Genomic DNA, 18598 nt, shown 5'->3' on the forward strand with positions numbered 1-18598 from the left:
ATGGCTGGGATGAGGGGACATAATTTTAGGATGATGGGTGTGTAGAGTCAGTGGCAGGTTTTTAACAGAGTGGTGGGTGCATGAAACACACTGCCGGGGGGTTGGTGAAGACAGATTCATTCAGTACATTTAAGGGACTCTTAGATAGACTCACAGATGAAAGAAAAATGGAGGACTATGTGGGAAAGAAAGGTCAGATAGATCTTTGAGTTACTTAAAGGGGACAAATAGACCTGTGTTGTGTTGTATGATTCTACGTTCTATGTTCTCTGTTCCACTGATTGTTCTCTGTTCTATGTTCTATGTTCCACTGTATAAATGTTCTATGTTCCACTGTATATATGTTCTCTGTTCTATGTTCTGTGCTCTATGTTCCACTGTATGTTCTATGTTTCACTGTATGTATGTTCCATGTTCTATTGTCCACTGTATGTTCTATTTTCTATGTTGCACCGTACGTTCTCTGTTCCGTGTTCTGTGCTCTATTGTTCTATGGCCTACTGTTTGTTCTAGACTATCCAGAAGGGAGGTGCAGGCTGGAAAGAGATACAGTCATTTGATGGTAGATTGTGGCGGTTGTCCATTGTGTCTGGCGATGATGGGAAATCCGTATGGGAGTTCCACCCTCTGGGCCTCAGAAGTCCGGGTCCAGCGGTGCGAACAAGCGTCACAAACTGGGCTCTTCCTTGGTTGCAGAGGATGACTGTGACGTTTCCTGTGCCTCGTCACGCCCTTCGCTCTCCCACGGAGCGTTACAGTACCGCCTTCCTAACCGTTGGACCCCTTTGTAGATCTCTGCCCAGTCCATCGGAGCTGGCTTCTCACGCCAGGACAGGCATGTCCCTGTCTCACTGGGGTATGGGGCTGCCAGACGCCTTCACCCCGTTTAGCCTGCTGTCGAAGCGGTGTACCGGGGCGTGGCCGCTGTCGGACACAAACAGCTACTTGGAGCCACGGTTGGGAGCTGAATGTCCAGTGGGGACCAAAGGTGAGTGAGCTTCCCCAGAGTGGACACGACAAGCCCCGTCGCCAGAGACGCTACCCCTCCCTGGGCACCCTACACACCCCTGGGAGGCTATACTGTATATTTGATGGCCGGGAATGCTAGAATTCCATCGTGGGGTTCAGAAAGTCAAAGACTGAGTAACAGATACTCTGGAGGTTGTTATAGGTTGAAGGCTAATGTCGAAAAAATCTGCTGATGTGGGAAATCCAGAGCAAATCGCACAAAATGCTGGAGGAACTCAGCAGGCCAGGCAGCATCTATGGGAAAGGGTAAACAGTCAACGCTTGGGGCTGAGACCCTTCATCAGGATCGGGGAAAAAAGATGAGAAGTCAGAGTAAGAAGGTGGGGGGGGGGGTGAGGGGAGGAAGAAGAACAAGGCGGTAGGTGACAGGTGAAACCGGGAGAGGGAGAGGGGCGAAGTAAAGAGCTGGGAAGCTGATAGGAGAAAGAGATAAAGGGCTGGAGAAGGGGGAATCTAATAGGACAGTGTAGAAGATCATGGAAGAAAGGGAAGGGGGAGGAACACCAGAGGGAGGTGATGGGGAGGTAAGGGGATAACGTGAGAGAGGGAAATGGGAATGGAGAATGGTGAAGTTTGAAAGATTGAATTTCATGCCATCAGGTTGGAGGCTACCCAGACGGAATATAAAGTGTTGCTCCTCCAATCTGAGTAAGGCCTCATTGCGGAGGTAGGGGAGGCCATGGACCGACATATCAGAATGATAAAATTGAAGGAAGTGGCCACCAGGAGACCCTGCTTTTTCTGGTGGAAGCTACTGCAATGTGTTGGTTCAATAAGGGATTACTCACAGAATGAGGGGCACCTGACTGGACACCGATTAAAGGCTTCAGGGTTAATATCTGAAATAAAAAAGTACTCACCAGGGAGATTCAATAGCAAGGAGCGTGCAACATGCTGGGATTCAGTAGTGGGGTTCAGTAAGTTGAAGACTGAGTAACAGATACTCTGGAGGTTGTTATAGGATGGAAGCTAATGTCGAGAAAATCTGCAGACACTGGAGGTCCAAAGCAACACACACAAAATGCTGGCAGAACTCAGCAGGTCAGGCAGCGTCTGTGGAAAAGAGTAGACATAACTATAGGGTAATTTTAACCATGGAGTTCAGGGGAGCTGTATGGAGAGTGAGAGGTACCCAGGAGGGAAGCCTATGCTGAATTAAATTCGAAGATTTGGAGGCCCGTAGAACATAAGACCATAAGATATTGGAGCAGAAGTAGGCCATTCGGCCCATCAAGTCTGCTCCGCCATTCTATCATGGGCTGATCCAACTCTTCCAGTCATCCCCACTCCCCTGCCTTCTCCCCATACCCTTTGATGCCCTGGCTAATCAAGAACCTATCTATCTCCGCCTTAAATACACCCAATGACTTGGCCTCCACAGCCGCTCGTGGCAACAAATTCCACAGATTTATCACCCTCTGACTAAAGTAATTTCTCCAAATCTCTGTTCTAAATGGACATCCTTCAATCCTGAAGTCATGCTCTCTTCCCCTAGACTCCCCTAACATGGGAAATAACTTCGCCATATCTAATCTGTTCAGGCCTTTTAATCAGAACGGGCACTCAGGGATGGGTAGCATGTTGGAAGTTATTGAAGGAGTTCGGAGTTTATAGAGGGAACGTGTTAAAGCAGTAGGGAAGAAATTGGGAGGTATTTGGGAAAAGAGGGAGAGACGAGAAGAACTGGGAGAGAGGTAGGCCTAGAGGTGGATTGGGAATGGTGAATGGATTCCCAGGGCAAGGCTTAATGGGAATGGTGAGGTAGGGGGTGGAGGATGGGAGGAGGAATGGGGAAAGGAAAGAAGGAAGGAGTGATGTTCAAGGAGCAGCATTCCGGAAAGGGACCCCGCCGTTGAGCACATATACACCAAATGCTGTCGCAGGAAAGCAGCATCCATCATCAGGGACCCCCACCACCCAGGTCGTGCTCTCTTCTCACCACTGCCATCAGGAAGAAGGTACAAGAACCTCAGGACTCGCACCTCCAGGTTCAAGAACGGTTACTACCCCTCAACCATCAGGCCCTTGAACCAAAGGGGATACTATTGAATTGAATTGACTTTATTTCTTACATCCTTCACATATATGAGGAGTAAAAATCTTTAAGTTACGTCTGACTAAATAGAACAGTTAATGTAACATAGAAATACACACAAATCAGCGTGAGTTAATCAGTCTGATGGCCTGGTGGAAGAAGCTGTCCCGGAGCCTGTTGGTCCTGGCTTTTATGCTGCGGTACCGTTTCCCGGATGGTGGCAGCTGGAACAGTTTGTGGTTGGGGTGACTCGGGTCCCCAATGATCCTTCGGGCCCTTTTTACACACCTGTGTCTGTAAATGTCCTGAATAGTGGGAAGTTCACATCTACAGATACGCTGGGCTGTCCGCACCACTCTCTGCAGAGTCCTGTGATTGAGGGAAGTACAGTTCCCATACCAGGCAGTGATGCAGTCAGTCAGGATGCTCTCAATTGTGCCCCTGTAGAAAGTTCTTAGGATATGGGGGCCCATACCAAACTTCTTCAACCGTCTGAGGTGAAAGAGGCACTGTTGTGCCTTTTTCACCACACAGCTGGTGTGTACAGACCACGTGAGATCCTCGGTGATGTGGATGCCGAGGAACTTAAAGCTGTTCACCCTCTCAACCCCAGATCCATTGATGTCAACAGGGGTTAGCTGTCTTCATTCCTCCTGTAGTCCACAACCAGCTCCTTTGTTGTTGCGACATTGAGGGAGAGGTTGTTTTCTTGACACCACTGTGTCAGGGTGATGACTTCTTCCTTGTAGGCCGTCTCATTATTGTTTGAGATAAGGCCAATTAATCTAATGTTGTTGGCAAATTTAATTAGCAGATTAGAGCTGTGGATGGTGACACAGTCATGGGTATACAGAGAGTAAAGGAGTAATTTCACTCAATTTCACTTGCCCCATTGTTGAAATGTTCCCATATCCTGTGGACTCACTTTCAATAACTTTTTATCCCATGCTCTCAATATTTATTGCTTATTTATTATTTCTTTTTGTATTTGCCCGGTTTGTTGTCTTCTGCACTCTGGTTGTGAAGAAAGCAAATGCAATGTTGGCATTCATTTCTAGAGGTATAGAATATAAGAGCAGGGATGTGATGTTGAGGCTCTATAAGGCACTGGTGAGACCACACTTGGAGTATTGTGTGCAGTTTTGGGCTCCTTATTTTAGAAAGGATATACTGACATTAGAGAGGGTGCAGAGAAGATTCACGAGAATGATTCCAGGAGTGAAAGGATTACCATATGAGGAACGTCTGGCAGCTCTTCGGTTAATTCCCTGGAGTTCAGGAGAATGAGGGGGGATCTCATCGAAACATTCCGAATGTTAAAAGGCCTGAACAGATTAGTTATGGCAAAGTTATTTCCCATGGTAGGGGATTCTAGGACAAGAGGGCATGGCTTCAGGATTGAAGGATGTCCATTTAGAACAGAGATGTGGAGAAATTACTTTAGTCAGAGGGTGGTAAATCTGTGGAATTTGTTGGCACGAGGGGCTGTGGAGGCCAAGTCACTGAGTGCATTTAAGGCAGAGATAGATAGGTTCTTGATTAGCCAGGGCATCGAAGAGTATGGGGAGAAGACAGGGGAGTGGGTATGACTGGAAGAATTGGATCAGCCCATGATTGAATGGTGGAGCAGACTCGATGGGCTGAATGGCCTACTTCTGCTCCTATATCTTATGGCCTTATGGTTGAACGCTGGAGTTGTGTGGTCTTTCATTGATTCTGTTATGGTTATTATTCTATAGATTTACTGAGAATGCCCACCAGAAAATGAATCTCAAGTTTGTATATGGTGTCATACATATACTTCGATAATTAAATTTACTTTGAACATTGAAAGGGGGATGAGGTGGCAGAGGGAAATGGGCTCCCTCGGCCAAGCCCAGGACAGGCACCTCTCCCTCTGTCACAACACAGCCACATATCAGTAGGTTGTCCCTGAGGGTTGATGCCTGCTCTCCGAGGTTGCCTCTGTGAGCAAAACACAAATATCACGTGGCGATTCCCAGGAGGCACCGCTCTGTGCACGGTAATGAAGAGGGAACATGTCCGGGCTCGATGGATTCCCAGAGCAAGGTTTAGTTCCACTAAACAGGGGTAGCGGGGTAGGGTGTGGGAGCAGTCAGAAGTTTATTATTAGCATTCAGGCCGAACCTTTTTTTTTTAGCCTGCGTGCGTCTGTTTTCCTGGAGTTTCTGACTCTCACCTCTTGCTGTGACTGACCCAGGAGGCCATGGGTTCAAGTGTCCAGGCCCTTTGTCCAGACTGATGTCTCACTGCACTGCTGGTGGTCGGACTGCACTGAGGCAGGTGCCAGTCTACAGATAAACTATTACCACCAGGACCTGCTTGGGGGCAAAAGGACCCATGGTCACCTCATTGGAAAACGGTCACAACCCCTTGTCCCTCTGCCTTCTTAATCCTCATCCATCACCACTCGAGGCTACAAACAAAACCATTTCCTATACAGCCCCAGAATGAGCAACCCCTCCATTGTAAAGATCTTCATCCCTCTAGTAAACATCTTTGAACTGCATCCATTGCATTGAAACATAAAAAAGGAGACCGGTACTGAACAGAGCAATTCAGATGTGGCCCGACTATTGCCCTACAAAACTGAAACACCTCCCTACCTGTTCTGATGTTAACCCCCTCTCCTGCCTGCACTTCCCCATAGGCCAAAGCTCTCTCTGTCCGATAAAGACCCATGTCCGATAACTCAAGTCTCCACAGACTTCTGGGGTAAGGAGAACCAAAGACAGAATCCTTTCAGAGCATCTTACTCCCTGGCCTTGCACTTGGGCCTGTTCATTCCCTACGGATTCCACGTTTTCTTCTCTTTGCCGCAGCGAGGACAGGCCTGTCTCTCACCATGGGAAGAGGCCATGAGGAGTCTTTTATTTCTTGGCCACTGGGGCCAGAGGGAAGCTCCTCTCCTCCAGAGGCCGTGAGGAAACCTCTATTCCTCTCACCTCCTAGGGGCCATAAGAGGGCCTCCCTGATTGTCATACACTATTGTCTTATGCACTGTTTAAGGAGGACATCCCTCCCCCAGCACCAGGGCTGTAAGGAAGCCTCTCTGCCACCTAGGTCACAAGGAAGCCTCCCTCATTCTCATACAGGGGCCAAGGAAGCTCCTCTCCACCAGAGGCCATGAGGAAGCCTCTCTTTCTCTCCCCACAGGGGCCATCAGGAGGCCATCCCTGGCTGTCCCAGGAGAGCATGAAGATGCCAGATGCACTGTTTCAGGAGGAAGTACCCCCCTTCACTCAGCACCAAGGATTTGAGGAAACCTCTCTCTGCTACCAAGGGAGCCTCCTCCCTCTCATACAGGGGCCAAGGAAGCTCCTCTCTCTCGTCACCAAACTAGGAGAAAACCACTCTCCCTCATAACCGGGGCCAAAGTAAATCAAGACAGGAGTGGACTATTCAGCCTTTACAGCTCTGATCTTAACTAGGGGTATAGCAGGATTGAAGGGCTGAATGGCACCCTGCTGCCTCTATTGATAACTAACCTTTCTCCCCCACATTACCAGATGTCACTGGCCGCACGTTCCTCCTGATGTCCTGGAAGACACTAGCTAAATTCAGACCCTTCTTCTGACCTCGCCTTTACACCCCCCCCTCCCCAGGCACCACCCCCCCCGCCAACTCCACAGTGCCGCGTGGCTCCAGCCTAACCTGCCTCTCCTCTCTGTGTTCGAGCAGGAGCCGAGTGAATCGAGATGCCCAACCAAACGGCCAAGATCGCCGAAGCCCGGATGGCGGTGGAGCAGCTGAAGCTGGAGGTCCACATCGACCGGATGCAGGTGAGGCCGCGCCGCGCGGGAGACGTGAACGCCTGTGGCACCCTAGTACCTCTGTCCCGGTCTGCGGCCCAGGGCCCTGCCTGGCACATTAAGGGCGGCAGGGAAGGCTTCAACTGGCACCAACATTGTCCTCCATTCAAAGCTCTCCCTATCTCTGTAGCCACATGTCCGTCTCCCAATTTTGCGATCATCCCACCAATGTCACTTCAGCAACCTTGTGGCCCATGTCCTGCACCTGCACCCCCTTCTCCCCACCCCCCCACGCATATTCTGAACTCCTTTCCTCTTGTAAGACCATAAGACATAGGAGCAGATTTAGGCCAGTTGGCCTATCAAGTCTGCTCCGTCATTAGATCATGACTGATCAGCCCCAAACTCCTGCCTTCACCCCGTATCCCTTCATGCCCTGACTAATCAAGAATCTATCAGCCTTTGCCTTTACTCAATGACTTAGCCTCCACAGCCTCCCGTGGCAACAAATTCCATAGCTTCGCCCATCTCTGGCTAAAGAAATTCCTCTTCATCTCCATTCTAAATGGATTCTGAAGTTATGTCCTCTGGTCCTAGCCTCTCCCACCTTTGGAAACGTCCCCTCCACATCCACTCTGTTGAGTCCTTTCACCATTCGATAGGTTTCAATGAGATCCCCCCTTATTCTTCTAAATTCCAGAGAGTAGAGGCCCACAGCCATCAAACGCTTCTCACATTGAGTCATCGACAGGTTCAGCTGGGAATCAGGCCTATTTCCCCCCCCCCCCCCCGACCATCAAGCACTCTGGTGAGGCCACATCTGGAGCATTGCACACAGTTCTGGTCGACCCACCATAGGAAGGACGTTGAGGCTTTGGAGAGGGTGCAGAAGAGGTTTACCAGGATGCTGTCTGGTTCAGAGGGCATGTGCTATCGTGAGAGACTGGATAAACTTGGGTTGTTTTTGCTGGTGCATCAGAGGCTGAGGGGAGACCTGATCGAGGTTTACAAGATTATGAGAGGCATAGATAGACTGGACAGGGAGAATCTGCTTCCCAGGGTTGAAATGTCTGACACCAGGGGGCATGCATTGAAGGTGAGGGAGGTGGGGGTAGGTTCAAGGGGGATGTGAGGGGTAAGTGTTTTACTCAGAGAGAGGTGGATGCCTGGAATGTACTGCCTGATGTGGTGGTAGAGACAAATACATGAGTGGCTTTTAAGAGACATAGAAACACAGAAATCTGACCTTTTCCGAATCCTTTTTATTAACTTAGAATATATGAATAGAGGAGTGGAGTTGACAATATTAATGAATGTATTCAATCTAATATATTGGTTCAGCCCTGTTTTGTTTTGTTTGGGTTTTTTGAGTTTAGTAATTTAGCTTTTTTTTAGTTTTTTGGGGGGTTTTCTTTGTGATATCCTTTTCTTTTTATTTCCTTTCTCTTCATAATTAATTATATTAAGAGTTTGGAAGTCTATTACACTTGTATTATTTAGATTATGAGGACTCGCAGTCCTCTTTTACTGTCATTTAGTAATGCATCCATTAAGATACAATATTTCCTCCGGTGTGATATCACAGAAACACAGGACAGACCAAGACTGAAAAACTAACAAAAACCACATAATTATAACATATAGTTACAACAGTGCAACAATACCATAACTTGATGAAGAACAGGCCATGGGCACAGTAAAAAGTTCAAAGTCTCTCAAATGTCCTACATCTCACGCAGACGGGAGAAGGAAGAAAACTCTCCCTGCCATGCCCAATCACAGTCCCACTCTGAGTCGTCGGAAAACTTCGAGCCTCCGAAGTTGTAGTTTGTAGTTTCCTTGGTATATGTTTATTACCAATGATCTAATTCCAATCTCTTTGTATCACTACTGTTATTATGTTTATGAACTTGAAAACTAATAAAAAGATTTTTAAAAAAGAGAAACATAAAAATCTGCAGCACATCACAGGCCCTTCGGCCCACAATGTTGTGCCGACAATGTAACCTACTCTAGAAACTATCTAGAATTTCCCGACCGCATAGCCCTCCATTTTTGGATAGGCACATAGATGTAAGGCAAATGGTCATTGTGTAGGGAGAGGGATTAGTTTTTGGGTTCTTTTGATTTATTTTTTTAGCTGGGCCAGCACAACGTTGTGGGCCGGAGGGTCTGTTCCTGAGCTGTACTGTTCTAAAAGCATCCCATCTGTAATTCCTCCTTCCTGGTGATCTCTCCCTGGGCCAGACATTCCCCCTGCATTCACACCATGCCACTCCAAGCTTTGAACTCGCTGTACTCTATCTCCAACCTCCCACTCGCTCCCAGCGACCTCTTTGCGTAGCTCTCAACCACCAGAACAAACCAAAGTACAAGCGAGGGCTCCGTCGCTCAGGGTCGACCCTGGATATTGCGTCTCAGCTGTCTCGATACGCGAGCCTGGGCAGTATGGTATAGAGAGCGAGCTGGTGCCCATGTAGCAGTCTCCCCCTCTCAATGCAGCTGATGAACCCAAAGGAACGGCAGAGACCAATACAGTTTGGCACCAGCAGCGTCGCAGGAGTGGCCAATCAGTGTGGAACTCAATGTAGGACGGCCTTAGAGACTCCAGCTCCAGATTTAACCTGCCAAGGCTTCCCCGTGAGTGGGTATAACCACAAGGCAATGGAGGAGAGAGATTAGAGATCTCCTTCTCCTAGATGAGCTACCAACCACGGCTGACGAGCCCCATCTGCCCGAAGCGACTGGTTTTGAGATACCAGTACCCCACTTTTGCCCCTTCTCCTGTCAGTAGAAACGGTTCTACCAGGATTAGTAACTCAGCCTCACGTGAAGGCCAGGAGCTCCACTAGGTTGTCAGAGGCCATTTGAGACGCACACCATTGGGAGTATTTAAGCAGGGGGAGCTTATCCCCTCTACCACCCCCAGCCAACAACCTTAAGGAACCAAACTGAAGTGCAGCATCATAGAATCTGAGAAGGAGCCCATTTGGCCTATTGAGTAGCTGCTGTCTCCCAGTCGGGCAATCACATCAGTCCCATCCCTCCCACTCTGCTCCCCACAGCCCTGCAAACCGCAGTGTTCATCCAACATTGCCCACGGGTCCTGACCGATGGGGTTTCCGCCATCCCAACATTCAGTGAGTTCGTCATCTTCGCCACTCTCCGCTCAAAGAAGTCCGGCCCTCACGTGCCCCCCCTCTGTGTTTCCCTTGGAGCTTCAGATCAATCATTACAGGATGTCTCTCTGGTGCGGTAGCGTGCTGTGCTGCACGCTTTACGGTAACGGCCACCTGTACATTGTGCCCGTGACCGCGTGGGTTTCCTCCGGGTGCTCTGGTTTCCTCCCACAGTCCAAAGACCCACTGGTTGGTAGGTTCACTTGTCATTGTAAATTGTCCTGTGACTAGGCTAAGATTAAATCGGGGCTTGCTGGGTGGCATGGCTCAAAAGGCCATGCTTTGTTGCAATAAATAAACCTTTTAAAAACTGACCACCAATGGGAACGTAGAGTCTCAGAGTCAAGGAGCTCAGAAAGTTGTCCTTCAGCCCCTCCATGTAAACTAATCCTACTCCATTCCCATTTCTTTCCTCCCCCCATTCCCATCTACCCCCCCCCCAAAGGTTCTATCACTTATAGTGGACAATTAACCTACTAATCTTATTTATTTTTTAAATTATTTTAGAGATACAGCCTGGTGACAGGCCCTCCTGGCCTGATGAACCCGTGCCAGCCATTTCAAAGTTCAAAGTTCAAAGTTCATTTATTATCAAAGTATGTATACATTATAGAACCTTGAGATTCGTCTCCTAACAGGCAGCCACAAAATAAAGAAATCCAGAAGAACCCATTAAAAAGAACATCGAAGGCCCAGCGAGAAAAAAAAACAAAGCAAGCAATTATCATTTTGGGCTGAAGTCCAAAGAGAGCCTGTCCCCAGACCCTTAGTTCAGCACAGAGCAGAGCGGTGAGATGAACCGGCCTGTCCCTCACCTCGAGCCCAGGCACCCTGACCTTTTCAACCTGGCCCGGCGCCTAAAATCGTCACCCAGTCATTGGGTTCAGTCTGGGGTCTGGACTTCGCCTCTTCGATTCGCCTTGCACCTCACCTTCCCAATTTGGCCCAGCGCTTAAATTGATTGAACATCAGGCCTCCCTCGCTCTTGGCCTCGGGCCCGCTACCTCGCCTCGCCTCGGTTCAGTCTCTTTGAGTTGCCTCCAAGTCCAAAGGGAAGTTACGGGCTGCTGCTTGCGATGATCGTGCGCCGGAAGAGAGAGGGCTTGACAAAGTACTTTGGTTCATTGGCCACCAGCCAGAAATCGCAGAGGTTCACCCAGTGCCATCTTAAACCTCTCACACCCATGTGACCACTTCACCTACTGACCCACACGTCTTTGGGGTGTGGGAAGAAACCGGAGCACCTGAAGGAACCCCACGTGGTCAATAGGTTCAATAGGTACATTTAATGTCAGGGAAAGGTATACAATATACATCCTGAAATTCTTTTTCTTCACAAACATCCCCAAAGAATGGATGACAGGTAAACATTAGAACCCCAAAGCCCCCTCCCAGTTCCCCCCCCATGCACAAGCATCAGCAAGGCAACGAATCCCCCCCCCACCAGCAAAAAAAGCAATGGCGCCTCCCCCTACCGAGCACTCAACCATCAGTAAAGACACAGACTTGTAGTACCCCAAAGATTACTTGTTCACCTGGTACTCAGCACACCACTGGCTCTCTCTCTCTGTCCCTAATAAGGAAAAAAGAGATGTCCCCGTTTCACAGTGAGAGGGGAGACATAACAAACAACTCATTGGTTTATGATGTTAAAAGTCTGTTGTGTCGCTTTGTCCGAGTTCTTGCGCCCAGCGAGCTCCGGTCTCCGGGCGCACGGCCCGCAAGCCCAACGGCTGCTCCCGATGTTCCGTGTTCTTCCGCAGCGCCCCGTCAGGGGCACCGGCCTCGAATCCGCCCGCCTCCCGAGCTGCGAAGATCCGACACCCTGGAGGCATACTCGTCTTCCAGGCCACGTCCTTGGGATGTCAAAAAGCGTAGTGAGACCGCGCCGGGAATTGAACCCAGGTCACTGGTACTGTGATCGTGCCACCCTGACCACTATGCTACCCTTCATGCCTTTGAATTTAGAAAGAAGCTGGATAGTTTTGGCGGGGGAGCCCATGAACCCATAAGATACAGGAGCAGACTTAGGCCATTGAGTCTGCTTTGCCATTCCATCATGGCCGACTTACTCTCTCTCTCAACCCCATACTGTGACCGAAATCACAGTCAGAGCATTCAAATTCACCTTTATTGTCACAAGGAAGCAAGCACAGGGTATAAACACCATGGAAGTTCTCTTTCTGCAACAGCAGCACAGTACAGTACAGACCTGACAAACATTACTTAAGGTAAGCTTAACGCCCCCGGGTGAAAACTCTGCCCGAGGGCAGGATTGAACCTGCACTGTGGGTGCTGTGAGGCAGCAGCTCCCCTGTTGTGAACTAGGCTCTGCGTCTTGCGAGAGCAGTGCGGTAACCAAGCCGTTTGGCTCCTGTCAGACGTTTCCGCCCCCTGTACTGACCACAGGGCTCAGGAACGTGTGTCTAACCAGGAACTGCCCAGCCTGCATTTATTTCAAAAATACAGCAACTGCAATACTGCTGCTGCTCCCTCAGCACTGTGGGAAAAGGAGTTTCTCCAGTTAGCGGATGATTTCCCTCCACGCCTCCCTGACGTAGTGGGGAACTGCGTACGAGGCAAGTCACAGCAGTGGTTTGCCATTGCCTTCTGCCGGGTGAGTTTCCAAAGAGATCACCAGCCCGTAACCCAGCACGGATGGAAAGCGTGCAGGCTGGATTCATCCCGAAGTCCGGCACTGATGCCACTACGCCACCAGCTGGGGTGGCATCACAGGGCTCTTGTACAACAAGGAGATTTCCCTCTCTGAGATAAGGAACAGTTGGGGAGGGGTACTGCCTCCCCTGGAGATTCGAACCCGAAAGCTTCCAACGTCATCTCCTGAAGCAGTTCATCCTCTATCTCTTTTCCACCTGCAGCCTTTCTGCCCGTTTAAAGGTGCTGCTATCATGGGAGTGCTCCAGCGAATGACCCCAGGAAGGAAAGGGTTAATCTGTGAGGATCATTTGATGGCTCTGGGCCTGTAATCTCCAGAGGTTAGAGGAATGGGGGGAATCTCATTCAAGCCTACTGAATATTAAAGGCCTTGGCAAGGGGGTGTATGCCATTAACCGAATCCCTTTTCTAGGTAGAGTGGATATGCCGAAGATGTTTCCTACAGGAGGGTCTAGGAATGAAGGGCACAGAATGCAGGGACGTCCCTGAAGCACGGAGATGAGGAGGAATTTCTTTAGCCACGAGGGTGGCGAATCTGCAGAACTCATTGCCGCAGGCGGCTGTGGAGGCCAGGTCTTCAAGCACGTTTAAAGCAGAAGCTAATAGGCTCTTGATTAGTAAGGAGAAGGCAGGAGAATGGGGTTAGGAAGAAAAGTAAATCAGCCATGATGAATGGCGGAGAAGATGCAATGGGATGGGCCGAATGGCCTCAAAGTACAAAGTTCAAAGTAAAATTTATTTCCAGAGTGCATACATGTCACCATATATAACCCTGAGATCTTTCTTCTGCGGGCATACTTAGCAAATCTCTAGAACAGTGACTGTAAACTATGACCTGTGTAAATGCAGATACAGATAAATAGCAATAAATAACAATCATGGAATAGCAATATAACAGAGACCTTAAATGAGTGTAGCTACCCCTTTTCTTCAAGAGCCTGATGGTTGAGGGGTAGTAACTGTTCTTCAACCTGGTGGTGTGAGACCTGAGGCTCTTGTACCTTCTACCTGATGGCAGCAGCAAGAAGAGAGCATGGCCTGGGTGGTGAGGACGTCTGATGATGGATGTTAATTTTCTACATGAATGTTTCATGTAGATGTGTTCAGTAGCTGGGAGGGCTTTACCTCTGATATACCGGGCCAAATCCATTACCTTTTGTAAGATTTTCCACTTGAAGACACTATTATTCCCATACCAGGCCGTAACACAGCCAGTCAGCGCATTTTCCACCACACGTCTATAGAAGTTTGCCAAGGTTTTTGATCACATGCCCCATTATGCTCCTGAATTATATGGTCTTATGGTTTTACACATACACCTTGGAACCACATGCATTGACTCAACAAATCTATTCTGACCAAAGTCAATTTCCCTACATGTTGCCCACATTCCTTGAAACCGGGGGTTCCCAACCCTTTTCACGTCATGAACCCCTACCTTTGACTAAGGGCTTCGCGGAGGCCAGATTGGGAACCCCTGCTCTAAACGTTTCTTATCCATCACCCATGCAGAAGGCCTTTAGCTGCTGCTAATGTACCAGCCTCAAGGACTGGCAGCTCGTTTCGTACACCCGCCACCTTCTGTCCGAAAAAGTTGCCTCTTCAGGTCCCCTTTTAAAACTTTCTCCAAATGGCCCCGTTCTGCTCCCATGTGTTATGCTCCTGTCCTGGGCCCAGCATGTAAATACAATAGGAAAGAAACGAAAGCAGCATCTCCATTTCCTGAGGAGTCTGTGAAGATTCGGTATGACATCTAAAATTTTGAGAAACTTCCATAGAGTTGTGGAGGAGATTATACTGACTGGCTGCATCACAGCCTAGTATGGAAACACCAATGCCCTTGAAAAGAAAATCCTACAAAAGGTAGTGGATACAGGTCAGTCCATCACGGGTAAAGCCCTCCCTACCACTGAGCGCGTCTACATGAAACGTTGTCACAGGAAAGCAGCATCCATTATCAGGGACATGCTCTCTTCTCACTGCTGCCATCAGGAAGAAGATACAGGAACCTCAGGACCTACACCACCAGGTTCAGGAACAGTTACTACCTCTCAAACGTCAGGTTTTTGAACCAGAGGGAATAACTTCACTCAACTTGACTTGCCTCATCATTGAACTGTTCCCATAGACAATAGACTCACTTTCAAGGATTCTTCACCTCATATTCTTGATATTTATCACTTAGTTATATATTATTATCATTTCTTTATGTAGTGTGGGCACATGGCCAAGTGGTTAAGGCACTGAACTAGCTACCTGAAGGTCGTGAGTTCGAGCCCCAGCCGAGGCAACGTGTTATGTCCTTGAGCAAGGCACTTAATCACACAGTGCTCTGCGACGACACTGGTGCCAAGCTGTATGGGTCCTAATGCCCTTCCCTTGGACAACATCGGTGTCGTGGAGAGGGGAGACTTGCAGCATGGGCAACTGCCGGTCTTCCATACAACCTTGCCCAGGCCTGCGCCCTGGAGAGTGAAGACTTTCCAGGCGCAGATCCATGGTCTCGCAAGACTAACGGATGCCTTTTTTAAAATCATTTCTTTTTGTATCTGCACAATTTGTTGCCTTCTGCGTTCTGGTTGAATGCCCCAGTTGGGCGGTCTTTCATTGATTCTGTTATGATTATTTTTCTATAGATTTATTGAGTATACCCGCAAGAAAATGAATCTCAGTGTTGTGTATATGTACTTTGATAATAAAGTTTACTTTGAACTTTGAACTTTGTGTTTGATTGGGATGGTGTACAGGGAGCTTGACTCTGTATCTAACCTGTTGTGGCTTAACTTTTAAATTTACAACAGCAAACTATAAATAGTTCAATTAGATCATTATTCTCTTTGTCCCACTTGGTTTCTGGGCCATGCGATACCCATTAGTGCCGGAGGGTTGTACAAAGCAACTGGACGTTAATAGCACTCTCTGATGGGATATGCAAGCAGAGGCGTAACGTTGCCTGAGGGCCAGGCGGTCAGATCAGGTGGGAGTTTGTGAGGAGGACGGTACTGGCAGAGATTTGCTCTATATCTGACCCATGCTGCACCCGCCCCGTCAATCTCGAGCTGTTCACCGCAAGTACCTCTCTGCGCTTGGTTCTGTGACTGAGAGGAACTCAAGACCAGGACTCTCTTCATCAGCAGGTCCTGTGGAGGTTGGCAAAGCTATAAGGCCAAAGGTATAGGAGTAGAAGGAGGCCATTCAGCCCTTTGAGTCTACTCCACCACTCAATCATGGCTGCTTATTTTTATCAACCCTATTCTCAGCCTGCTCCCCAAAACCTGCAACCCAATCTGTGTCCTAAATAACCCAATGACCTGGCCTCTACGGCTAGTTGTGGGAACAACTTTTACAGTCTCATCACCCTCTGGCTGAAAAAATTCCTCCTCATCTCACTTCTAAAGAGACGTCCCATTCCTCTGAGGTGAGGCCCTTGATCCTGGGCTTCCCTGCTAATGACAGCATCTTCTCCACCTTCACTCTCGAGCTCCTCCAACCCTTTTTTTTGCCACTTCCTCACAAAGCAGCTGTGCCTTATAGTCTGATGGAGTACTTCAAAAGATTCAAAAAACTTTATTGTCATTCTAACCGTACATCAGCTCAACAGGGCAGAATGAGACAGCGTTTCCCAGGAGCAGTGCAATCATAACATAACAAACGCAACACTAAATAATAAACATAACAATAAATAGTAAAACACAACAGCCACATGTCAGTTAAAATCAAGTTATAAGTGTCCAGTGCAAGTTAAAAGTGTCCAAAGCAGAGTCAGGTAGAGCAGCTATTTAGCAGTCTGACTGCCTGTGGGAGGAAGCTGTTTAGTAGCCTTGTGGTTTTAGTTTTGATGCTCCTGTAACATTTGCCTGATGGCAGAAGAACAAACAGTTCGTGGAGAGGGTGTGAGGGGTCTTTAATGATGTACCGTGTCTTCTGGAGGCATCGACTCTGAAAGAGGTCTTGGACAGAAGGTAGGGAGACCCCAATAACCTTCCCTGCTCCCCTAACCACCCTCTGCAAGGCTTTTTTGTCGACAGCACTGCAGCTGGAGTACCAGGTTGTGATGCAAAAGGTCAGCACACTCTCAACCACGCCTCTGTAGAATGTAGTTAAGATGTTAGTGGGGAGTGATGCCCACTTGCTGCTGAAACTAATTGTGGCTCCTTTCCTTCTCCTCCACCCCGCTCCTGTCAGGTCTCGAAAGCGGCAGCCGAACTTCTCGCCTACTGTGAGGAGCACGCCAAAGACGATCCTCTGGTCACTCCCGTCCCCAACTCAAGCAATCCGTTCCGGGACAAGAGCATGTGTACCGTCCTCTGAGGGGGACTTCAACTCACACCTTTCCCACAATCCCTCCCCCAGTCCCATCAGCCCCTGTCTACTCTGGAAGGTGTGAAAGTTGGTCATCTGATGGAAGATCAGCGCCTGCCGACGGATTGGTTGATATACTCTTGCCAAGTACCAGTTTACTCATAGAACAAAGCTCCAGAGAGGCCTCAGATCTCCCAGCATGGAGAAAAGGGAAATAACAGCTCGCATCTTGGGACTGGAGACAATATTTATTGATGTCCCGGGTCAGTTCCTGTCCCATAGTGCCCTTCAACATATTAGCCAACAGATCAACAGACGCCATTGTTTTAATCGGTTGTCATTCTGAGTTTTGTCAGTCCTCCAGGGCACGAATAAAGCTCATAAAAACAAAACATCAGGTGGATTAAAGAGCACAAACATGTGCCTTGTTTTGTTTTCCTTGCACACTCACTGACCTGTTGTTGGAGATGGGGTGGGGGGGTGGGCGGGGAATCGGCTGGAATGACAGCCGAGGCCACCAATCAGGGCTGACCTTCGGGTAGTTGGATGCGGAGTGGGGGTACGCGGAAAGTGAGATGTCATTGTGAAGATTTTTGGGACAGCAGCTCACGGACACCTGTGACATGAAGGCTATCAGGGACCTCGACAGTCTTTGAACAGAGAACATTGGACATAGAACAGTCCAGCACAGGAACAGGCCCTGCGGCCCACAATGCTGTGCTGAACCAACTAAAAAGCAAATTAAAAACACCCAAACACGAATCCCTCCTACCTACACTATGTCCATATCCCTCCATCTTCCTCACCTCCATGTGCCTATCCAAACATCTCTTTAAAGCCTCCAATGTACTTGCTTCTACCATCACACCAGGCAGCCCATTCCAGACATCCACCACGCTCTGAGTAAAAAACTTACCCCCCACATCCCCTTTGAACCTACTCCCTCTCACCTTCAATGCATGCCCCCTGGTACCAGACATTTCAACCCTGGGAAACAGATACTCTTCTGTCCACTCTATCGAGGCCTCCCATAAATTTGTAAAGCTCTATCAGATCTCCCCTCAGCCTCTGACGCTCCAACCCAAGTTTTAGAAACATAGAAACATAGAAAATAGGTGCAGGAGTAGGCCATTCGGCCCTTCGAGCCTGCACCGCCATTTATTACGATCATGGCTGATCATCCAACTCAGAACCCCGCCCCAGCCTTCCCTCCATACCCCCTGACCCCTGTAGCCACAAGGGCCATATCTAACTCCCTCTTAAACATAGCCAATGAACTGGCCTCAACTGTTTCCTGTGGCAGAGAATTCCACAGATTCACCACTCTCTGTGTGAAGAAGTTTTTCCTCATCTCGGTCCTAAAAGGCTTCCCCTCTATCCTCAAACTGTGACCCCTCGTTCTGGACTTCCCCAACATCGGGAACAATCTTCCTGCAACTAGCCTGTCCAATCCCTTTAGGATCTTATACGTTTCAATCAGATCCCCCCTCAATCTTCTAAATTCCAACGAGTACAAGCCCAGTTCATCCAGTCTTTCTTCATATGAAAGTCCCGCCATCCCAGGAATCAATCTGGTGAAGCTTCTTTGTACTCCCTCTATGGCA

General features: G+C 48.7%; 1 protein-coding gene across 1 annotated transcript; it reads left to right on the top strand.

Moving 5' to 3' along the window:
• Nucleotides 1–6783: 6783 nt before the first annotated feature.
• On the top strand, nucleotides 6784–17003 carry LOC134353226 (guanine nucleotide-binding protein G(I)/G(S)/G(O) subunit gamma-8-like). Its single transcript, XM_063061251.1, has 2 exons — nucleotides 6784–6867; nucleotides 16878–17003. The coding sequence occupies exons 1-2, from the start codon at nucleotides 6784–6786 to the stop codon at nucleotides 17001–17003; spliced, it is 210 nt and encodes a 69-aa protein (XP_062917321.1).
• The last annotated feature ends 1595 nt before the right edge of the window (nucleotides 17004–18598 follow it).

The sequence above is a fragment of the Mobula hypostoma genome, chromosome 10, assembly GCF_963921235.1.
Source record: "Mobula hypostoma chromosome 10, sMobHyp1.1, whole genome shotgun sequence".
NCBI lineage: Eukaryota > Metazoa > Chordata > Chondrichthyes > Myliobatiformes > Myliobatidae > Mobula > Mobula hypostoma.